The following is a 23,486-nucleotide window of genomic DNA, read 5'->3' as shown; positions in this document are numbered from 1 at the left end:
CCCCCATCTCCGACAACAAAAGCTGATCGGTGCGTCCGTATGCACTGAAACCCTTGAATACTCCGAGCCAGTTGCGGCTCTGTCATCTGTATTCTCTATCCAAAGCCCATCTAGAAATACAGTCTTGGCATTCCGCGCGCTGTAGATTCGGGACCCCGGTGCCCATGGAGCGGCAAGAAGTTGTGGTTGTGAACGGCCTTTCGGTAAGCCCGCATTTTCCATCAATTTCAATTCGAGAATCCTAAGCTCTGCTTGCCTGAGAATTCTCATCAGGCGATCCTTTGAGGCATGCCCCTGCAGATCTGGGTGCTCTTATTAGTCTGATGGCATAGGACTTACATTTCATTGGTAGTGTACGAATTGCCGCAGCAAAAAGGTACGTTGTGCCTTCAGTCCGCTTGCAACCTGCATCATGCTTATACCTCCCAGCTTAGATGTAGTCGTGACACACCTACTTGTGAGCGATGTAGTACACTCAACCTTTCATGCCAGTACCCTCAGAGGAGGCCTAGGAAACGTACCAAGAGGGAGGCCGATCACCCGAGGTGAGCCTAACTTCAAGCTCTCATCCAATTCAGGCCACTTGCTGAAAGCACTGACGCTGAAACCCTCAGTGGCAACGATAATGCTACTCTTTCACTCATCCTTGACCGTTTAGAACGCATTGAGAACAATCGTTCAGCGTCAAGTGCTAACCCTACCGCGTCAAGATCAGATCATCGACAAGCTTCTGACGAGTGTGGCTCCCCAGAGCCCTACTCACCACCGGCCCAGGATGGATCGAGCCACTCGGCTTCACCTCCCAGTCCACCATCCAGGGTCGATTCAAGGAATACACCCTATCATGAGCGAGACATAGTACCATCTCTTAGGCCACATGGATCTGAAGCTTCGCGCCATCCCGCAGTGCTGGACGTTGCTGCAACTCTCGGTGACACGTTCGATCGTGTGCGAGACCAAAGACTTCGACGTACCATGGGCCACAACACCATTGCAACCGAGGGTATCGACATTTCTCTTGATAAGGCACGAACCTGGATTCACAGTAAGAATTTTACGAACTCAGAACCTCAGCGATACTGACAGTCATGTTAGATTACTTCACCTACAGTCCCACTGAGACGTTTCTCAGTCTTGTGGATAGGAAAACTATCGAATTAATACCAGACATGCTCCTGATGAGGCATGTCACCCTCGACCCCTGCATCCTCATCATTTACTATGTCATATTGTGGCGGGGATGCTACATTCTGAACACGAGGTCTTTCCACAGTCCAGATGGCAGATACGCGCGGAAGCTCTACCTGTGCTGTCTCAGGACTATGCCATGCTGGCAGAAGGAAGCCACTGGTTCTATCACCGATTTCATTGCTGCTATCTTCATGGTATGTTACTCTTTAGCCTCCTTGTACTCGTCTCACGTGCCACGGTCACAGTCGCTAACTGGCTCGATAGACCGGCATTGCAACAGAATCCTATGACTTCGAAATGAGTCTGGAAATGCACCAATTGGCTTGCGAGTACGCCAAAGGTCTCCAGATGCACAGTCTTGACAGTAATGACTACTTTGTAGCCACCGGTTGCCCCAGCACCGACGAGGATCGCAAGGGCATGTGGGAACTCATCCAAACGGACCTCTTCTACCACTTGATCTACAACAAGCCGGCGACTCTCTATCCGAGCCTCGATAAGTGGCAAGTAAACTTGCCATGGCTGTCACTCGACCTACCCCCGGAAAAGGGTGCCCAAGTGTCGACGATATCATTCCTCTTCCGCAGCCGACTTGCATTCATTCTTATTCGCTTCTTCCAGACGCTTGAAGGACTTGAGAACGAGTCAGAAGCTGTCGAAGCAATCGAGCCTCTGTGCCACGAGATTGAGATATTGTTTGATGAATGGGGAATCGTAAGTCGACCTCACAACCTGTCGCGCTGCTCTATCCGATGTGGTTCGAATTCGTTAACACTACCACAGGAAGACTGGATCGAACGATCAAGTGACGACCACATGGATCTGTGGATTTTGGCAAGTCTGGTTTTGACCGGCTACACCTCCATCATCTTCATGTTGCGAAAGGCGACCCTCCTGAAATCAAACTCCCCTGTACCGGTCTGCACCGACAACAACGTGCCCAGAACAGATTTCTCAACCCGAGCCTCGCGTCGCATCCTCGACCTGACGTACAACATGCTCCACGTTTGGAAGTTTCCCGCGGCGGAAACAATCTCGTACATCCTTGGTGCATACAGAGCACACACCGCCTATGCCCATCTGGCGAGCAACGCCATGAATGCCCCCAACCCTGGCGACATGATTGGGGACCTACAATTGCTAGATCGCGTCGCCCAAGGTATCGAGACGGCGACGCAGCAGGAAAGCGACTTTCTCCCTTTGGCACGGGAGATGAAGAGGATCAATGCTCAAGTTAAGGAAAAGGTCAATGGCACTACGAGTGAACGGAATGCTTAATTTCACATCTAAAAGTTATCGCAACACCTTTTTACCCAATCTGGCGAACCAGATATTAGACACGTTCAGCTTGGCTGTATCACAACGTTGGATTCTTGTACATACTCCACGCAGCCCCTTCAACTTCGAGCAATACGCCGATTTAGGCTCTGTCCTTGTGGGGATTGGCCTATGTAGCTTGTCGCGCCTTCGTCTCTGTCCGTGGAACTGAGTCTGAGATTGAGTCGTTTCGGAGCTCAAATCTCAGATCTCAGAGCTACGTATGCGCTTTTTTCCACGTAATCAGGTTGAAGGTTGAAGCCTATTTCACCTTTTGAGATAGAATTTCGACTACAGTTTAGCTCGGGTAGGCCTCCAAAGTAAAGACACTGAGAACCTTATCATCGGATGATCCCATCACAACCCACGACAGACGAGCTTATTAACACACGACAGTCTTTCGGACATGATGCGGGAAGGCAAATCAGTGATAGCGGGATAACACAAACAGCTGTGTGATACTTTGTATTGCCCTCTCGAACATCCAATTTTAACTTCCTGTATCCATTTCTTAAGCCTCACGGAGGCTGTTTTCAGTTTGTTGAGGCATCTTTCATCATGCCCCATGACCAAGCAACTCTTGAGTATGTGTCTCTCGATCCCGGCAAAGGCAAGCCGATATCAAGTCTCAGAACCAGAACCTACGCCTTAGACTGGGATCCAGCGATATCCAACCGATAGAGACATGTCTTCCATGTACATACCTATAGCAATGGTCATTTATGCCTGAATGCTACTCGCCTGTCGTCCCAGTTAGAGATCCTGGTTCTAAGTTGCGCCAGTTCGGCAAGTGATCGAGGGACTGCTTCCTCCTAACCAAAATCTGTCAACGCAAACATGTGACGAACAAACGTACGCAAACTTTGACCGATCAACATGAGCGTCCCGTCTTACGTCTGCGAGCAAGTCATCACATGCAAGAACGTATGTCCGTTGGGCATTGCGTCATCTACACGCAGATTCATACCTTGGAGCAAACTCGAAGTTGAATATTGCTTTACCTGTTCCATGAATGTATCAGCTATTGCCAATGAAATATGCGTACCGTTGCGTTCAGCAATTTGCTTTCGACAGATAAGATGGGTGCGGTTGATTTTACCTCGTGACTGCATAATCAGGTTCGCTCCCAAAACTTAACTCTCTTTCCAGTCTAGACAGACCCATGGGTTCGTTGTCCGCTAGTTATTTCAATTGAGGCCTACAAGGCCGCAGCTCGCACGTAAACACATGTGAAATTCTGCTCGTAAAGCAATTGCACATGTTGGAAGCCATGCAGATATTTAGGCAGCGGGAATACACCTATCTTTCCTCTTTTGAACGCCAACTTCATCTCAATCGACTTGAACGTGCCTACCTGCTTGACCCTACAACTACAAATTTCCACGATATCCATTTAAACAACGAAAATGGCCGTCTCTAGCCTGATTAAACCTACGGCCCCATCCCCTCGGGCTACGATCTCAGAGATCTACCCATCGCCTCAACCAGATCGAGAAACTTCGTGCCAATGGTATTGGTGATTTGGTTGACTTGCCTCAACTTGTCGTCTGCGGCGACCAATCCGCAGGCAAAAGCTCGGTGCTAGAGGGCATTACTGGCATACCTTTCCCTCGTCAAGAAGGCCTCTGTACCCGATTTCCCACGGAGATTGTTCTCCGGCACTCCAGTGAGCTATTCAAGGCGAAGGCCACTATTCGGCCTCACTCCTCTCGCCCGCCTGGAATTGCACAGACTCTCGGCAATTATGAGCGCGAGATGGAAGAAGACCTCTCCGACCTTCCCGTCGCCATTGAGGAGGTCTCCAAACTTATGGGTATACGCGGCTTTACCGACTCGCCTGATGATGCCGCATTTGCATCTGATGCTTTGCGCATAGAGATTTCGGGCCCCACGGGATTGCAACTGAGTATTGTAGACCTTCCTGGCCTTATTTCGGTCTCCAACGAAGAACAGTCTCAAGCCGATGTGGAGGCTGTCCATGCTATGGTGCGGAGCTACCTCAAGAGCACCCGAACCATTATTCTCGCTGTGGTTCAGGCAAGCAATGACTTTGCCAATCAAGGTATAATCAGAATTGCCCGCGAGTATGACCCAGATGGACAGCGGACTGTCGGTATAATCACCAAACCTGATCTCATCAATGCTGGAGCTGAGGCCAAGCTTGCCAACATTGCCAAGAACAAGGACGCTATCAAGCTCAAACTCGGCTTCTTCCTTCTCAAGAACCCTAGTCCATCTGAAATGAAGGCCGACAGTGGCAACAACAAGCGCGCAGAGCGGGAGATGAACTTCTTCTCTTCACCAGCCTGGAAGGCTCAGGACCTTGACATGAGCCGAGTTGGCATTGAGAATCTGAAGGTTTTCTTGCAAGAGCTCTTGGATGAGCACCTCGAGGGGGAGCTGCCCAAACTGAAGGATGAAATCAGACGCAAACTTGATTTGTTTGAAAAGGATCTCGAAGACATGGGTCCTGAACGGCGGTCCCTCGCCGACATTCGATCTTTCATGACCAACCTCAGCATGCGCTACTATCAGCTAGCTCAGGCGGCTCTAGACGGGAACTATCACTGCTCTGAAGCCGCCTTCTTCAAGAAAAAGAATGGAAGCAGGCTCCGCTCCTTGGTTCATCAGCGGAACGGCGCTTTTGCAGCGAAGGTCCGTGAACAAGGTCACAAGCGCAAAATTACCGACAGCCCGCCTACGCCCCGGTCAGAGGATGGTTCTAGCGATAAGAGCGGCCAGCTTCTTGTGACACAAACTGAGATGGTCTCCTGGATCCGGGAGGTAAGCCTTTGATCTACGGCATTATTCCTGTAACAAAGCCAAAAGGGCTAATTGTGATCAGACTTACATTGAAACCAGAGGTCGTGAGCTCCCCTGGCAACTACAACCACATCTTACTCGCTGAGCTTTTCCACGAGCACTCCAGTCCGTGGCGCAATCTCGCAAAAGACCATGTTTCCACTGTTCTAGAGTGTGTCTCAAAATGGATCCGTGAAGCGGTGGGTACGCTTTTCCATGAGGATCGCCTGCGCAGAGACATCACCAGTTTCTGTCAGGAGCAGCTAGAGCTTTCTAGGAAGACTGCGTTCAAGGAGCTTGAGAAAATATTCTTGGACGAGGACCGTCATCCAATTACTTACAATCACTATTACACCGACAACATCCAAAAGGCGCGCAACGCATCACAGAAAGACCTGCTGGAGGACTCGCTCGCTATGGTAGGCGGGCGCAATTTTAGTCCTTGCGATGCTAATGACAGAAAGCTTCTCGTTGAAGAGTTGCAACCCAAGCTCTGCGTCGATATGGATCAGCAAGCATGTGAGGAGGCTCTCGCAGGTCTCAATGCTTACTACAAGGCACGCACTCAAAGCCCCCTTGTGTTCTCTCTGCTCAAGACACTGATAGTATCTCTCAGGTTGCGATAAAGACATTCGTGGACAACGTATGTAGACAAGTCATTGAACGCCACATCTTGGCTCCGCTACCAGAGATTTTCTACCCCACGACAGTCTCGCAATTCTCTGACGATGAGCTACTGCGCATTGGATCGGAGCCGGAGAAGGAAATCGCTCGACGGCAAAGGCTTGAGGCGTCTGCTCAAGGGTTACGAAGCAGCCTTCTTGAATTGCAGTGCTTATCAGGTTAGCTCATGTTTAGATCGATGACTGCACGGTGCTGAGCCTTTTCTACCTATACTGTCGCCTGGGGATGTTCTTCTTTATTCGGAATCTTTGTGAGACGAATTTCATACGATGTTATCGAACAGCTTGACGCGGAATTCGGATATAAAGTTGTCTACTTGCTCTTGTCTTTCATTTGGGATCATCGCGCTGGCTCGCGTCTTACCGGGGCTTTCAACTTTGATATTTGTTGACTTAGTAGCACGAACATTGTTCTGTTTCCCGCAGCCTCCTCATGTCACTCTCTCAGCAGGGTATAGAAGCACAGCAGCTATCTGCAAGTCGTACATTAAATACATTGGTGTGTCATCGGCGCGTTTTGATGTGATCCAGCTTGGCAGAGTGTTTGGACTTCAGAAACTACTAGTCGCTAGAACATGATAATGCTCTGCATAAGCCGTCCACTTTCCACAGCCTTTCGCAGTGTGGCTTGCATCACAACCTGATCTCGCGTCTGTTTGAACATAATTCGAGGCTCCTGCTACCTAGAGGCTCTCGCCGAGTCTCTTGCTTGGTTGCCCCCAGCCCCCGGCTCTCCACGCCAACATGGATTACACCGCTTCCAAGCCTGTACCTGCTAGGAACCCGCCATATACCTCACCTTCTTTAACGGAATCCCCTGAGGCTGGAGGAGTAGCTTGATCCTTGTGTTTCATTGAAATCCCTTCTTATTGTGGGAGATGGGGCCACTCAGAGCTTCCCGGCAGCAGCAAAGGACCCCAAGCTCCCCACCGCCTGCTCCCCAGACCCAGAGCGGCGTGCTCGACCTGCACACGCCAGAACTCGGCTCGTTCGAGTTCATCGCCTCCCGAATGCCCTTGAGGAGATAATCAAGACATTCCTAAAGGACAATAAACAGGCCTTTGCCACCTCAAGAGCGAATATTATCTGTCAAATTCCCTGTAGTAAGATGACGGACTGAACATCTCGAATGTCAGTGGTCAGACGTTCTGGTCCCCGGCAATATTTCAGACTTCAAGCTGGCTTCTTAGTCTTCCCGAAAGCACTCAGTGCTCGGCTACCCACACTGGTACCCTGTACACTGTACGTAATAAACAGACATTAACCAGGGTATCTGCCTCCGGACCGGCGTGGAGCGGCCAAGCATCACTCCGCGCCCTATGTTAGCAAAAGGGAGCACGCGACGGTGATCTGCCGACCACCGGTTTAAGTCAACGCTTTTGTATGGCTATGCGTGGCTTCCGGCGGAACTCACAAGCGGAGGTGGGTGGAATGTCGAAGGCAAACGAGCTCCGGCGCCACGGCAAAGACTTTTTTTTCTCGTTCAACACTGCGACAGTCCCTCTCCTCCCCAACCCCAAATCAAATTTCTCGGAGCCCCATACCCGACCCTTCACCCTCGTCCTCGCGCTCCCCCGCCGAGCCTCTCGGCAATGCTCGGCGCGGCACGGCATTCGCCGTGGCGGACCAATGGGCGGAGGCCGCGGTCGTACCAACGTCGCCCGAGAGTCATGTCTGACGGATGCCAACCGGGGCGCAATCACCCTGGGCACCTTGGTAACGAGTCTTGGTATTCTTGGACGCGCCGAATCCTTTTGCTTTCCGTTCTTGCTGGCTGACAACGCGATTGCAAACTGGAGACCAAGCTTGGGCCTTTGGCAGAGCTGTCATTGTCAACTGTCAAGATGGGGAGACGATGAGACCCACGGTTTGTGGAGTGAACCTGATATGGAAGCTTGCAAGAGAGATTCGAGCTGGATCAACCGAAGTGTCTGCGACAACGCGACGAGTGATTACTGGAAGTTGCGACGTTGCGAGCCGGATATGAGGCTCTTTGCACCACAGGCATTTGATACTCACGCAAAACACCTGTATACCATTTGATGAACAACACCATCAAAGCCCCGTCGTCACCGCCAAGTTGTGTTTCCAGCCAAGGCCAATACCCAGACGACCATCCCGACATGACGAACTGACTCGGCCAGTCAAGCTTCATTGCCCTATCTCTTGTCGTCCGGTATCAATGCTTTGGATGATCCAGAAAAGTTCTCCTGTTCAGCCCACTATTCCACTCAACCTTGCCTCTGCCAATGCCGCGCCGAAATGTTCAACCCCATCCCATCCCTGTCACACACGCGCCTGCGCTGTCCAACTTCCTTCTCGTTCCCCAAGGTCTTGCGCCAGCGGCCGGTGACCCTTCCAGTCCCTTGCTCGTCAGCTCGTCAGCTCGTCAGCGTGTACGAGACTTGCAGTCTCGATCCAGACCCGTGGATTGACCAAGACACTAATGTCCATCCCTCCTTCATCGACGAGCGACTGGTGGGTAACGCGGGGATGGAATGGATCCTCTTACACCTTCCTTTCGCGTGAAAGATGCCAGCCGCTGAGCCATCCCCCAGCTCTGATATCCTTCTTGGCGGGTGAGAGATACGCGTGCCCTATCTCGTCCTTGGTGGAATCTCCATCCTGATGGCCTGGCGCACCCTCCAGTTCCCAGCAGAATCGCCCACGCGAGCTTTCTTTCATTCGCCCCCTTCCCAAGATGTGGCCGGCTCGAGCTTTGGCATCGTAGGCTAGCCGGCCCCTGCTCGCCATACTGATAGACAAGACTCTTGGTGCAACCCAGAATCAGCTTGACCCACGAACCAGGTGTTCTTCACGTATATATCCCTCGCTCGCGTCGCCGATCAGGGTCGATAGAACTTTTTCTCCTCTCTTCTTTCTCTCCTCTCAGAGTGGCAGCGATCTTGGTACGGCTTGTTCTACAGTATCTTGTGGCTCCGTCTCCAGGCAACCCCGTTGTTTCGTCAATATCTAGAGATACCCTCACCTCCGTCCAAAAGCTAGCCCAAGATGGAGAAGTCAGAGTATGGCACGGCCGATAAGGCCGTACGAGAGAACTCGAACTCCTCGATGGATCAGGTCCAGCGTCAGACCTCTGTCACATCGGAGGTCTCGGTCCACGAGAAGAAGCCGTGGTGGCATCCGGTCATCGAGCCTGGTTCCGCCATTCAGATCATCATCGCCGCCGCCATCGCTGTCGGTATCGGTTTGGGCGTCAAGACCTCGCACCCAGATATCCCCGAAGCCGCGACAACCATTCTCATCATCCCGGGTAACCTCTGGTTGCGGTCTCTGAAAGCTGTTGGTATGTTGAACCTCGTTTCCTGGGCAACAAACAACCTGAGCTGACGATAACTCCCAGTTCTGCCCCTCATCGTAACAGCAATGGTTCTCGCCGTCCAAAAGCTCAAAGAAATTTCCCACGGCGGCGCCAAGCTCGCCAAGTGGACAATCGGCTACTACGTCATCACAACCATCGTAGCCATCGTCCACTCCATCATCATGACCTCCCAAGTCTGGGCCCGTCTCATGACAGTCGCCTCCGCAGAGTCCATCGCCACAGGCTCGATGTCCGAGAAGGACCAGGAGTCTTATGAGGAGAGGAAAGACCAAGACATCCCCGCCACCGTCACCGAGCTCTTCAACTCCCTCATCCCGGCCAACGTCGTCGACGCCCTCGCCTCGGATCACCTCCTCGCCGTGCTTGTCAGTGCCGTCGTGATCGGCTACCTCATCGACAACCGCGACGGTCAATCTTCCCTCATCAAAGCGGCGCGTGAGGTCGAGGCACTCATCATGATCATCATCACCTTCCTCATCAAGCTCGCCCCCATCGGCGTCTTCTTCCTGATTCTGCCAAACATGTTCAAGCTAGACATCAACGATATCGGCGTGAACCTCGGCATCTTGATGGGCGGCGCCATCAGCTCCATGTTCTTGCACCTCTTCGTCATCCTACCCCTCATTTTCTTCGTCTTCACCCGCCAGAACCCATACACCCTCTGGTTCAAGTGCTCGCCCGCCTGGCTGACGGCTTGGGGAACCGCGTCCTCTGCAGCGACCCTCGCCGTCACCATGAAGTGCTGCCGTCAGACGCTCAAAGTTCCCGAGACGGTCACCAAATTCGCTGTGCCCCTGGGTTGCCTTGTCAACATGGACGGAACGGCCATCTACTTCCCGATCGTTGTCGTCTTCCTCGCACAGACGCAGGGTCATGTTCTCAATGCCGCTGACTATATCATCATCCTGTTGCTGTCGACTCTGGCTTCCATCGGCACCACCCCCATCCCCAGCTCATCCCTCGTTCTGACGGTCATGATCTCATCGAGCGTCGGCATTCCTCCTAGCGGAATGTACGGTGTTGTCGTTGCCATTGACTGGTTCATTGATCGATTCCGCACTGCTACCAATGTTAGCGGTGATCTGTTTGCCGCCGTTATCGTCACCAAGATGACTGGAATCACCGATCCTGTCGACGGCTCTGAAGTTGTTGAGGAAGAAGTCAGGCACAATGATGAGCGCGTCTAAGTGATCTGCGTGTAGAAAGTGTATATGGAAAACGGAGAACATGATATAATGAATTATCGCTCTAGTCGAATCTTGCAAAGCACCGAGCCACTGATGACTGTACCGGATTTACGTACTTGTGATTTACGTTTCTTTTCGTGGCATGGCCAGTTAGAATATAAAGCCAGTCGTCCCCTGCAAAAATTGTGTTGCTGATGGCCGGTATCGCGCGGCCAAAGAATCGCACCGCCGCATCGAAATGAAATCAGCTTGATGGTCCTACGACAAGCTGATCAAAAAGTATCCGCTGACTTTGGGGATGGCAAGTCATCTCTCCGAGCGCTTCCCTTGGCGGACCAGGGCGTCGGACGGCAAGTTATCAGCTTGCCGATGAGCGGATTGTTCTTGTGAAATTACTTGAAACCTCAAATCATTGCTCTAATATTCAACTCGAAGCACCTCGCTGAAACTAGAAATTTCACAAGATTCGCTATGCAAAACGCTCCAAATCCACGCTCATACGAATAAGAACTAGAAACCAAAATACCAGCTTCCCCAGCAATGCCACTCTTGAGTCCCTCTCACTACCAGTCCATCTTCCTCCTTTTAGCCTTATCATGCCAAGCCCGCACCTTGCTCTCCTTCTCTGTCGCCTCGATCCTCAACCACCCGTAATCATCGTCATACCCAAGCCCCTCGTTCGCAGCGTACTCCTCGCGCGTACGCTTCCGGCTCTCAAGATGCCCCTTGGACCGATACTTTGCGCCATCGGCCCCACCCGTCCGGGCTCTCCACTGTGTCCGAAGAAGCGGCGGGTCCGCCTGGCCAGCTTGGGGATTCTCAGTCCTCCAGGTTTTCATGACGTTAATGGTGGGATTCATTACCCCATATCTATTCGTGTCCGTGTCAGCTTCATAGGTGAGCAGCATGTCGTGGTATGACCGGTATTGCTGGTTACGGGGTGGCTGTGCTTCAAAATACCGACCTTGAATCGGTTCCCCGGTAACAGAGTCCAGGATGTTTCTGCAGATACTTATTGGCTTCATCTCCAGCTGCTGGTTGTCGGTGATGCTTTTACGCCCCTCGATCGTGGACCAGTCGCCCACCCATTTCTTACTGCCCTCATGGTATTTAGCCCCCGGCCACCACGGCATCGGCGGCCAACGCTCCCACATTTTATAAGGTCGCGTACCGATATAATGCCCGCCTCGAACCGCTGACGGCAGTTCGGGACTTACTCGCGTGACAGGTTGAAAGTAGCCTAGTTTGGAGTCAGTAACGAGGAGGATCTGCTCTCTCTTCTGGTTGGTAGGGTCCAGAATATATCCCTCCCGGGGTATGCTTCCATACACTCTCATCTTAAAGACTTGTCTTCCTTCCTCCAGCCAACGGTTTGCATAAGGTTCTGATGGGTCTGGATCTTGACTGGATATTCTCTCCCGTGCGATCGCTTCATCATTGGGCTGAGTACCCGAAGGACCTGGCTGGCCATTTCGCTCTGAATCTGTCTCGTCATCGGCCGCCTCTATTGGCGTCCCTGGAGGAGAAAACGTTTCACGGGGTTTGTCAGGGCGTGTAAAGGTAATCACCTCCGTACCGAAGTAGTCCGCGATGAGGTAGAGCATCTCGTGGTACGCAGCCTCTTTGGGTAGGCCAGCGTCCCGCTCGTTCCTATTGAGGCAACGTATGAGATCCAGAGGGCCCCAGTCCTTGATTTCGTCTCTCTTGGGCATTTTCGTAGCTGAGTCCACGAGGAGTTGACAGTACATCCGGAATCGGGGTGAAGCAGGATCCGATAGCTGGGAATGAAACCAGTTTGCCAGTCTGCCCTTGATAGTCTTTGCGAGATCACATCGGTTGTGGACAAGGACGCTATAAGAATTAGAACGTGTTCTCAGTGATGACGGTCTAGATCGAGACAAGCAAGTAAGGGGGGAGAGGGGGAGACTTACGAGAGAGAATACCAAAGACTATCCTCGCCCTTCGGTACCGGGCTCGCGAAGAAGGTGTAGCGAAGGAGCTCCTCCTCATTGTCTTTCTTTTCCCGTGGATTGATGTCGTATAACTTCGGATCTTTGCCCTTCCCCTTTGGACTTCTGACCTTTTCCTGCGTATCGTTGTTCTCTTCCTGCTCGGCGTCATCTTCTTGCTCTCCACTCTCTTCCTCCTCCTCATCGTTCTCTCCCTCGTCGTTTTCGTCATCAGTCTCAACCTCGAAAAAGTCAGAATCGTTTCCCTTGAACTGAAAATCCATCCTGGCCTGAAACCCATAACACGCAACAGGATCCTGCCACTCCTCCGCCTCCCTTTCTCGCGCATCCATCACCATATTCATCGTCGCCATCCACGTCTTCCCCATCTTCCGATAATCCCGCGCCCGGTCATTCCTTTCCTTCTGTCGATCAGGCCCATACGTCGCGTCGAAAATAGTCTTGGTCGCAGGAGTAGGCACATTCTGATCCCAGTTGGCAATCGTCAAGTCAACCGGCGCATCGTCGCAAGTGCCATTGGGATTCCAGTGACTGATCCACGTATTCTCGAATATCTGCCAATCTTCGTGCCCGGGCCGTCGGATCCCGGAAATCGTTCGGATGGCCGACCGGACCCGTCTACTGGCCTCGAGGAAGCGCCGGTGGCCGACGGACCCGGGCAGGAAATCGATACTCTCTTCACAGATTTTGGCAATCAAACGATTGCACCAGTGCACAAACTCGTGAGCCGGCGGTCGGACTGCCGATATGGCGTCGTCTCTGCTGTGTAGACCCAGAATCCTGTACGCGAGATCCACGTCCCCGTCGTCTGGGCCGCACCCGAGAATCTCCTGAATCTCGGGATATGCGTTCTTTCCTGTTGGTGCGACCCACTGTTGGGGAGCGGCGGCGGCAGCCATTCTATTAGATATTTCTGGTGGTACGGCGTTCGCCTAAGGTATGAGTGTGACTAGTGGAGCGAACTTTGTGGGAGCTTGTCGAATTGGCGTAGATCCTTGTTGAAGTCTCTAGCATTGACCGTGTTCTTCTGTATACTCTTCTTGATTGCCAGCAATCGATTTTTCTATGTTGGAATTGTGTAATGACTTCGGTGTTTGACGTGTTTTCGTCGTCCTTGCTCTCGTTCAAGTACTTAGAAATCATACAGCCTGCTCATATTTCAAGCACATCTTTGCGCCCAAGACCAAAGAGACCACGCAAAAGCATCAAGGAGTTTATTGTATTCTGAGGCAAAGAGAAAGACTAAGCCAACAATGAGGGCTCGGGAGCATCATACTAGTAATTAAAGTCATTGCAAAACCCTCAAAGACTTCGAGAACAACAAGATAATGGATAGTGGACACAATGAGATCGCATCCAAGTAAGTAAGGCTGGCCCGTTACCTGACTTACAACACCTTCATTTAGAGCATTGTTAATTAAAAATAAACAAACACATGAGCACTATGCCAGGTAGGACGAAACTCATTGTGAGGCACTTAAAGACTTCATGGAACCTTAGAAAGGCACAATGATGGTCATGGTAAAATCACCACAAGCTCAGTCTAAGCCTCACGGCACGCTTCTTACAGGACCCCAGAAAGTACCAAAAAACAAGAGCACCATATGTATTCAAAAGTAAGATACCTCTAAGGTGCCTCTATCCCAAGCACGCCATGCATGCAAAATCCTTTACAATCCCATCTTGTTCGCTTCCTGTTCCAAGAGTAAAGCACCCAAAGATGTAAAGAAACCCCGTCCTCAAGTCCGCTTCGCGTTCACCCTCCTTCGGGTCTCTTCTCACTAAAAGGTGACAATCGACGTCCCTCGGCAGTATGCCTTGCCGCCGCCCCCCCACGTTCCCTTCCATTCATCTGCCTTTGACAACAACTTTAAAAATACCAATACAAAGAACAACTTGTCACAACCCAGCATTCCGAGGATGAATGCCAGGTCGGCGAAAGGACCCCAGCCCCGGGGTGACAAAAGCATAAAAACTCCTCAGAGACACCCCCCTTTCTTCACAAAGGAGGCTTCGGGTATTGTGTAATGCTCGTACAATATTCCTCCACAGCCCGACCACTCCACACTGCTCTCTTTCTCTCTCTCTCTACCGGCGTTCCGGACCCTCCCACTTCCTCTTCGCACCTCCGCCACCACCACCAGTCTCATAGCTCAGGTCAACGCTCCAAAGAGAATCCCAAACCACACTCTTCTTCGTCGGACTCTCGACGCTGACCCCGCTCCTCTGACGCTGCAGCCTCAAGGGCGATCGAGCTTTCTGACCGAAATCAGTGAGAAGAGGGTTAAACTTCGGATAGAGAGAGGGGAGAAAGAGACACAGACAGAAACGCAAGTGGCTTTTTGCTGGTCTAGGGGCCAACGAGAGAATCGATCATGTTTCGTACCTCGGGCGACCTGGGTCTATCGGCCTGACCCTCTTCCGCAAGTGGGCTCGATGCCTGCCCTGCGTGTCCGGACTGCTCGTGTCCATTTGTTGAGGATCCCAACTGTCCTTCTTCGTGGTGGCTCGTCTCGGTCGGCGTATCCGGTGCGACTGCGCGAAGAGAATTCGTCTCGCTGCCCAAAGCGTTACCCTTGAGGAGTGCCGCACCACCGCCACCTACAGCAAAGGGAAGGGCTCGTTTCGAGTTGGAGCTGCTCCGACGGCTCTCTAGGCTCTTGCTGAGCGCCTTGCTAACGCCTTCGATGCTATGGGTGTTGGCGCGCTGCTTGTCTTTGCCATTTGTCTGCGCGTGAGTGTGCATATCCGCCATGGCCTCGACATTGTTCGTCGCGATCGTGGACTTGCCCAATCCAGGTGTGGCGGGCGCGCCGGGCTTGTCCTCGTGCGCATCAATCAGGTACCACCGCAAGCCATCAGAGAGCTGGAAGGGGTTGTCATCCTCTTCGCCATTGACCGAGTCAGTATCAGGGAGTTGCTTGTGCATGCTCTTTGAAAGATCCACAACGCGCTCCTGTACCCTTGTAATGCGAGCCACGAGCCACTCGCGGGATCGCAGACGATGGGCATCTGTCTCGCGCAAAAAGTAGTGAGGAAAGCCAACGTTGAAAGCAGCCCATGCGCCAGCCGTCTGGTTTCGGGTGGGCAGGAACAAAGCGAGGTCGCCCTCTTTGAAGTGCTTAAAGGCAATCTTTTCGTGCGAGTCTCGCTGAAGGGTGTGCGCCTTCTCCCTGTAAGCACGCGCATCTCGCTGAAGTTTCCGGGCAAGGTGCTCAACATCCTTGACGCGCTTGTAGACCGTCTCAGCAAACAGATCCATGTCGAAGGTGCCCAGCCGTGTCATGAAAGCTTCGTATTTTTCTGTCTCTGCATCGGCGTCATTGCTATTCATCCAGTACAGCAATTCCAGGTCGGTGCTATCGGCCAGAGTGCGACTGGTGAGCATGCCGGAGCGGCGAATCGTGGACTGACTGGGATCAGATGAGTCGTTTGCGGTGTGGTATTGGCTCATGGTGCCCCTCTCGGACCTAGGAACCTTTTGAATTGTCATAGTCGCGTCCTGTCGAGTGATCGAGAAGCCCAATCGCTCCAATAGCCGGCACAATCTGTCGTTCTGAGAGTAAAGACGCTGCGTCAGATCCTTAGTCTTTTCAGATCTAGACTCGAAATGACCGAGCACAGCTGAGAGCTTGGACTGAGAGTTCTCCATCTTCTCCTTGTAGAGTCGCAACTCTTCCTCGAGGCTGCCGACTTGGGATTGTCTGGAGGCAAGCTCCTCGGTGATAGAACTGATTCGTCCTTCTTCCTCGTCGAGCTTCTTCCTCAGGCTCTCCGAGCCCGTCTCGCCATCGGCAATCTTAGCACGAAGCTGATCAAGCTGCTCTCGGCCCTCAGCGGCCTCCTTTTCAAGAGCAGTTACACGAGCCTTTTCTCCCTCCAGATTTTCCTTCAGGTGCCGGGACTTGTCCTCCTCAGACGCAAGTTTGTTCTTCGTTTCAGAGATTGTGGCCTTGTGATTCTTAATCTGCTCCTCAGCTTGTTCCAGATCGGCCTTGAGAATTGATCGATCGCTCTCAAGGGTCTTCATGTTGGCAGCGACATCGGTAGCCCGGTAGATGAGTGCGTCGATGAGATCATTGAGGTCCTCTGTGGTGTCATCGTTCGGCGACAGCTGGTCGTGAACGTCACGGAGCGCCTTCAGTTGTGTGTCAGCCGTCTCCTGTGTGGTGCCCAGTACCTTGGCAAGCTTCTTGGCCTCTTCGTTGGCGGTCTGCAGTTGCTTGTCGAGAGACTCGTTTTGTTCCCTTTGGAGCCGTGCCTCGTTGCGTAGGAAGTCGACTTGGCCCTGAGTCTTGAGGGCCTCGTCCTTTTGCTCCTTCTGTAGCCTTTCGACCTCAGCCTCCAGCTCGTGCATACGCTCAATGTAGGTAGCCTTCTCGTTTTCTCTTGACTCGCCAAAGTTCTCAATTTCATCTTCGGTGTCTTCGATGCGGGCCTTGAGTCCCTTAATCTCGTTCTCCAGGGACTTGCGCTCCTCGACAAATTCCCGCTGCAGGGCTTCCATGTTCTCGAGAAGCTCCTTCTTAGTAGAGTTGGCCTCCTCCATTCGGTCCTTGACGTCGTCGTGCGCTGTAGCCCGGACGCTGAGGTCCTTTTCGAACGCCGCCGATTTCTCCTTTTCGGCATTGAGCTCGCTTTCAAGGTGCTGTATTCTTTGCTGGACCTCGGCATCGTTGGACGATTGACGCTTTTCCAATTCGCTCTCCAGTTGTTGCACTCTCTTCGCCAAAGCTTCTGATTGATCAGATGCTCGACGAGCGTTCAGTTCACCCTCGAGCTGCTGTATCCTCTGCAAAAGCGCTTCTGAGTTTCCTGTAGACCGGCGATGATCATCAACAGTCGCTGTCGACCTGACGGAGTTGGTCGAATCATTCCTCTCGTGTCCGAACAGGCCCCCAATACCGGGCCGAGATGCTGCGCTTTGTCTATGAAGCAAGTCTTCCAGTCTTCTAACGCGGCTCTCCGCCGTCTTCAACTTGTTCTCAAGCTTCGACTTGTCGTCTTGTAGGCTGCGTAGTAACTCGTCATCCCCACGGATCATCAATCCACTTCGTCCAAGGGCGGCTTCATGGACACTACCATTCTTGAAGGCCTTCAACCTTTTCGACTGCTGCTTTGTAGGGCTGCTCAACTCATTCACTAGTTTCATCACATCCTCGATGATGTCCACTTCGGCTTGTTGCTTCTGGAGGTGCTCCAGGAAGTCTTCCAGGTCTCGCTTGACCATGCTGGGCCATGTTTCCTCTTCGCCGAGCAAGTTGACCTCGAGCCCAAGAACGTTTGCCTCTGTCTGATCTGACCCGTACATGCTGCCGACCATTTTGTGCCACTTTCTCCGTCTCTTTGACTCCTCGTCCTGGAACAGCGCCATCTCGTTGGCCAGTGTCGACGAATCCGTCTTGATCTTGTCGGACCACTCTCGGCGACGGACGGCTTCGGAGACGAAAGAGGCGTACATGTACGGGAGCTGGTGAATAAGACGCAAATAGTCAAAGGTCGTCATGTCGTCCTCGGCCTGGTTCAAGACATTAATTTGATTCTTAACGCTGCTGTGTAATGTGGTGATCTCGGTGATGTTGCGCATAAAACTAATAGAATCGGCCGATATCGCGTTCCGTGCTTGCGTGACATAGAGCAGCATATCATCCATCTCCGCGGAGCGTTTCTTCAAGCTTGGAATGAGGCGTGAAGTGTGGTTCTCCGCCGTCCGCGAGGCTTGAAGGACGTTGGGCTGCGTATCCTGGTACTCCAAGACGATGTGGTAATCAGTCTCTATCTTCTTGGCCACGGCCTCGACATCCTGGAGCAACTGCTGCGCCTCGCCACTATGCGACAGCGCCGAACGACCAACAAGACTGTCAAAGTCTCCTATCAACTGCTCAAGTCCGGCGTACATCATTTTCGCAGCCTTCTCCAGATCCGTCGCCTTGGTGGTGAACTTTTTCAAGGACGTCGGTGCCAACCGTCCAGACTTCTTCGCAGTGTCGATCTCGATCAAGTCTTCCAGCGTCGTCGTTTTCTTCTTGAGGTCTCTGGAGGTCATGAAACGCACCATGGCAGCAGAGATGGGCACACTACGCGCGACGGTGAGATAGTGCTCCCAGTTCTCGGCAAGCTGCTCGTACTCGCCCAGCGCAGGTTCTACCCATTTCTTGAGCTCGGCATACTTGGGCTCAATCTGTTTCACACTAATCTCCAGATTGGCCACGGCCGCATCGAGGCATTTGACCATGACGTCCATTTCGCTATACCGCTCCTGAATCTCGGCCGTCATACGTGCCGAGTCGTCTACGATGCCACCGGCCCATGCCTGGCGCTCCTTGTAGAGGGCCTGCCATTCTGATAGAACACGGATATTGCCGATGTAGTTGGGCGCGTTCGGGACGGCGTAGCGCTTAGGAAGAGGGATTTCGGACTTTGGAGACGAGGCGGCGTTGGGGGAGTTTAGTTGTGATATTCGAATGTCGTAGATGTAGATCTCGGTCTGCGCCAGCAGGTCAGCTTGAAGGTCTCTTACCAGTAGACAGAAGAATGTCGTACCTCCTGGTGAAGACTCTGCAGCTTGACACTCCGACCTTGGGCAGTCAAAGCAACAACCTGGTGCGCCGGAATCGACGTCTGGCTTGCGATCCAGGCTTTGAGGTCATCGAGCCTGCGAATGAAACTGTCAGCCTGCTTCTCCCGGTCTCACGAGGAGGCAAAACCTGACATACGCAGAAAACTGTGTCGTGTCCACCTGCAGGCGCTGGCCCGTATGGGCTATCAACACCTGCGTCGCCATCCCCGGAACATCTCCGAAGAGAAGATGAGCTGCGACAGCTAGCCTGCGGTCCGGTCTTTGCAGCAATAGTTTCAAAGGTTTTGGCGTAGCTATGTGTTAGAGTCGGCAAAGGCCGTCGCCCGGTAAAAAATCGTATGATGCGCGCGCGCAAGGAACTCGCTATCGCCGTTTGGCTCGTTGTCGTAGTCGTCGTTGCGAAGGATCGGAGGGAAAGACAGAAGTATGCCCGAACGTCGGTTATTGCAAAAGCGCAAAGGCGGTTCGTTCGCCAGGTTCCAAGACGTGACCGCTGAGGCGCCCTCCGGAGCTCGTGCAGGCTGCAAACCCACTAAAAACCTTTGGAAGGCATAGCGTGACGCCGCCTCGTGATGCCTTGAGTCATTTGATTGGACAGTCATAGGGCACCAGCCACTGATAAGATAACGGCTCCAGGATGGGGCTGACACCCATGAAATGGAAGGCACTCCGCGCCGCACCCGCCACAACCTTCCTGACCAGTTCCTGCCTAGCTCCACCATACCATCCGGATCCGAAACCCAAGGCCGCCGGGTTTCCGTGAGTTCGGGGAGCTTTGAATGCGATTCTGAGTGAGAGTCGCACGTCGCGTCCGGAAGGTGGGGCGATGACATTTCGGCCACCGGATTCATCCCATACAAACCTGAATTCTGCCATCTGATGGTAGAAGTCATTTTCGGCCATGGATGAGCCACCGAATCGAAGCCTTTCGACACCAAACGAAGCCGACGAAGTGCCCACCCTTTTACTCTCTAAGGATGAGCAGCGCGTCCTTGCTCTTTATGATGAGTTTCGCGACCTCGAGATCAAGGTCGCCCTGATAAAGGCGCAACAGAGCCATGTCTCAGGTACGCCTTCCCATATCAAACCGATCGCCAATGCCAGGCTCCGCATTGCTAATGTGTAGAAATAGCCTCAACAACATCAAGTACAGAAGACGATGTGAAAAAGGCCCAGCAGGACGCGTCGACGGCGCGTGCGGGATGGCTTCTGAGGAACAATATCACGGACAGCGTCATGACTGCCAACCCCATTCTCAAAGCCGTCCATGGGAGCACGCAGTTAACACCCATCGAAACGTACGCTCATTTACCATTCAACGCTCACAAGATTCTCATGATTCTATCCATGGTGAAACTACTTCTACACTTGGTATTTGAGTACTAACATGAACCAGTGACCTTCTACCACACATCCGCTCCCGCGACACCGTCTCCGTCGCCCTCGCCAACAAATCAGAAGACATCCGCAGCCTCGTCAACCAGCTGACCGAGGTGGAAGCCGAGAGCTTACGAGTCGGCCGGAAAAACGTGGAGCTCACAGCCGAGATCCTCAGGCTCACCGAGGATGCGGAAAAGAGAAGAGCGGGCGAGACCGACGACCCCGCCGTGCAGGCGGAGATGGCCAGACTTGAAGCCGAGATGAAAGCGAGCAGACAGCGGTGGAAAGTGATGAAAGGCACCGCTAGTGCTGTGGTCGTTGGCAGCGGCGTGGACTGGTCCAGAGATGAAGCGCTGCGAGACGTAGTACTGGACCCCGAAGATGACGAATAATGAAAAGCTTGCGAGACCTTGCAGACCAGAAGCTCACGTTGGCCGTGATGCGCAAGGGGCGGACAAAGGCACCTCAACGCCGTGGGAAGCTGCGGGCAGACGCCTATAGTCCAGGTACAGACATGCTCGGGCTCATAGGCCTATCTTGCCATGGCCACACTACATCAGGAATCAGGGCTCTGTGATGGTGCCGATTACAACGGCGTATTACCACCACTCTGAGGGGCTCGTCAAATGAAGTGGACCGAGACTCAAGTCCTCAGTACCTCGAAACGTTCGCTACAACCCGCCCTACGCAGGCTGTATGCAGGTACGGGCCCTCAGAGGCTCGGTCAAGTCGTGACCGCGGTCTAGGTTGGCGGGCCATACGGTTGGCATTACCAGATCACGGTGCTTGCCCTGCCCTGCGCACGATCGGTTTACTGTTGCTCATAGTAGTGTATCCGTACGGCACGGCATCGGCACCTGAGGGCACCACCTGAGGGCACCTTTGGTTTCCAAGCCGTGCAAGCTCACCTTCGGCCCCTGCCGCCTCCACATGATCCTCACCACTCACGAAGGCTCACGAAACTGGACAGGGCTTAGCGGCAGCTTGGGCGCTATGACCATGATGATGTCGAATCACGTGGCTGAGCTTGGCTCCAAGATCTGCTCCTTGTGGCCAATGCTTGAGCTCGATCAGCTGCTCCGTCTATGTAGTTGGATCGCTGGAAACTATGAGATAGCAAAGATTGACATTTGTTTGATGAAACGCGTTTCAATATCTTGGAGAGGAACCGTAACGCGTCACGGGGCCTGGCAACGTAGTTGTAGCGAGCTCATTCTCTTCGTTCGTGGTGACTTTCACGCGCAAGGTGTTAAGACTCGAGAGGTCCCGGACAGCGTGAATAGCTTAAGCGTCGAGATGAACAACGCGTTTCGCGTTTCCATTTGATACCCTGTGACCATGGAAGAATCATGCCTTTCTGGATTAGATAATCAAAGTCACTCAAGGTCCGTCTAGAAGAGGGAAGAAGAAGGGAAAATGGGACTGAAAGTTGGGGGGAGCTTTGCACTCCCCGTCAGTCGAGCTTTGGGTCTGCTGCGACAGATCAGCCAGGAGGCCCAGGAGGAGTGGAGCATGGGCTCGCGTTGAACTACACAGTCTACACTACACCTCAGTCTCCGGCTCCCCATGTACCTCTCGCGTGCAGGTCCTACAGTAGGCGTGAGCAGCAAGAGTGTTTGGCTTGGGAGGGGGTGTGTGTGGTGTGTGGGAGAGAGTGATTGAGTGAGAAAGTGGGAGAGTCTTCAGTCAGGGAGGGCCAAATTTTGCCGGGGCACCACCAGGTACAGCACAGTATCAGCAAAGCAAAGGCAACCAGACCAGCGTAATTGCCTGGCTCCGTGTATCCGCTGCAAGTCGCCGGTACTTTGCGCACTTTGTTCGCCAGCCCGTTACCACCGCCTTCCCAGTGCCAGCCAAGCCAAACAGGGAACAAGCGGGCAAAAGCAAAATGGCTGGGCCCGGCGGCCCTGACTGGAATGGTGAAATGGTGCGGCAACGCCCTCGTACTGGAGTCCTGGGCAGACACGGCTCGTCTGGCCCATGGGCAAAACGCGCTGCCGGCTTGCCAATTTGTAGAGGAAACCTGCATTGGGCGTCTTGGGTGCGCGTTGGGTGCATTGGAGCGGGGGACCGTCTCGATTCTCGTTGCAGGCATTACCCAGTCTTGTGCCTCGAGGTACACGCGACGCCCGCACACTTTGTGCGCATGACGAAGTATTCCACCCTTCTTTGACGCCGGGAGCGTTGCACCGCCTAGTTGCTGCCCGCTTCGTGGTGTGTCGGTGTTAGAAGACGTAGAACAGAGACGAGATAGACACGCCGCTCGCCGTCGGTCTTCGGTCGCCGTGTAATCGTTAAGCTCCGCAAATAGTAACGCGGCTCTTCCACTGCTATCCCGTGTGGTGAAGCTTATGGTATGTATCATGTTCAACCAAACCAACTGTCGTGGTCTGTACACAGTAGACTCGCTTTGAGCATAGAATCTGGTGGATATAGCTGGTGGCTAAATAGTGCCTACACAGTAAGCTCTTCGTCGATCACCTAACTGCGGAGGGTAACTTGGAACAGGACTGAGCAACCACGCAGCCTGCAATGGGCAAATTTTGTTAGTAAGCCGGCCAGTTCCCACATCCGTTGCAGAAGCAGGCTGCTCTCGGGGTGTCCAACAATAGACACTACGGAGACGGATAGAGGACGAAGGAATTCGACGGCAGAGGGGAGGCTGGGGAGGTCCCAAGTGTACCGTGAGCTGCGCGTGAGGGGTGATTGGGCGCATTCGCCCAAGCTGATTCCGGAGTCGGTGGACCGCGTTTGGGGTACCTTGGGCTAAGTAGCGGTACAAGGCAATCTCGTATGACGGTACATGGGGCGTATGCATGAATCAAGTACCCAGATTCCGTTTCGGCCAGCCTGAATGTCGTCCCCATCAGTCAGTCATCATGACTTCCGGTCGTTCCAATGTCGCATCTCCCTAAGCAACAGCTTGAGGTACCGCTGCTTCGCATCACGCCTCGTCACCCGATACTGAGTTCACGCCTCTGTGCACGCCAGCCGACGACGTGCCCCTGACTGTGAGTAAATCGCAGTTTGGAT

The 23,486-nt window shown here is 53.1% G+C and overlaps 6 protein-coding genes across 6 annotated transcripts; 4 read left to right on the top strand and 2 right to left on the bottom strand.

Moving 5' to 3' along the window:
• Positions 1–975: 975 nt before the first annotated feature.
• Positions 976–2,469, top strand: N0V96_004134 (uncharacterized protein; the record flags this gene model as incomplete). Its single annotated transcript, XM_065757031.1, has 3 exons — positions 976–1,045; positions 1,096–1,385; positions 1,456–2,469. The coding sequence occupies 3 exons, from the start codon at positions 976–978 to the stop codon at positions 2,467–2,469; spliced, it is 1,374 nt and encodes a 457-aa protein (XP_065614244.1).
• Positions 2,470–4,263: 1,794 nt separating this feature from the next.
• N0V96_004133 (uncharacterized protein) lies at positions 4,264–5,936 on the top strand (the record flags this gene model as incomplete). The annotated part of the gene is made up of 2 exons (XM_065757030.1): positions 4,264–5,292; positions 5,373–5,936. 2 exons carry the CDS (start codon positions 4,264–4,266, stop codon positions 5,934–5,936), a joined length of 1,593 nt encoding a protein of 530 aa, XP_065614243.1.
• Positions 5,937–9,005: 3,069 nt separating this feature from the next.
• Positions 9,006–10,523, top strand: N0V96_004132 (uncharacterized protein; the record flags this gene model as incomplete). Its single annotated transcript, XM_053188201.2, has 2 exons — positions 9,006–9,300; positions 9,358–10,523. 2 exons carry the CDS (start codon positions 9,006–9,008, stop codon positions 10,521–10,523), a joined length of 1,461 nt encoding a protein of 486 aa, XP_053054163.2.
• Positions 10,524–11,086: 563 nt separating this feature from the next.
• On the bottom strand, positions 11,087–13,392 carry N0V96_004131 (uncharacterized protein; the record flags this gene model as incomplete). Its single annotated transcript, XM_065757029.1, has 4 exons — positions 11,087–11,393; positions 11,741–11,763; positions 12,092–12,374; positions 12,455–13,392. 4 exons carry the CDS (start codon positions 13,390–13,392, stop codon positions 11,087–11,089), a joined length of 1,551 nt encoding a protein of 516 aa, XP_065614242.1.
• Positions 13,393–14,843: 1,451 nt separating this feature from the next.
• ATG11 (oligomeric, coiled-coil, peripheral membrane protein) lies at positions 14,844–19,277 on the bottom strand (the record flags this gene model as incomplete). Its single annotated transcript, XM_053188198.2, has 3 exons — positions 14,844–18,980; positions 19,037–19,148; positions 19,210–19,277. 3 exons carry the CDS (start codon positions 19,275–19,277, stop codon positions 14,844–14,846), a joined length of 4,317 nt encoding a protein of 1,438 aa, XP_053054160.2.
• Positions 19,278–19,974: 697 nt separating this feature from the next.
• Positions 19,975–20,845, top strand: N0V96_004129 (uncharacterized protein; the record flags this gene model as incomplete). The annotated part of the gene is made up of 3 exons (XM_053188197.1): positions 19,975–20,140; positions 20,227–20,371; positions 20,470–20,845. The coding sequence occupies 3 exons, from the start codon at positions 19,975–19,977 to the stop codon at positions 20,843–20,845; spliced, it is 687 nt and encodes a 228-aa protein (XP_053054159.1).
• Between the last annotated feature and the right edge of the window lie 2,641 nt (positions 20,846–23,486).

Source organism: Colletotrichum fioriniae (assembly GCF_027942845.1).
Source record: "Colletotrichum fioriniae strain IMI 355084 chromosome Unknown scaffold_4, whole genome shotgun sequence".
Lineage (NCBI taxonomy): Eukaryota > Fungi > Ascomycota > Sordariomycetes > Glomerellales > Glomerellaceae > Colletotrichum > Colletotrichum fioriniae.
This window is presented reverse-complemented; position numbering and strand designations above follow the sequence as displayed.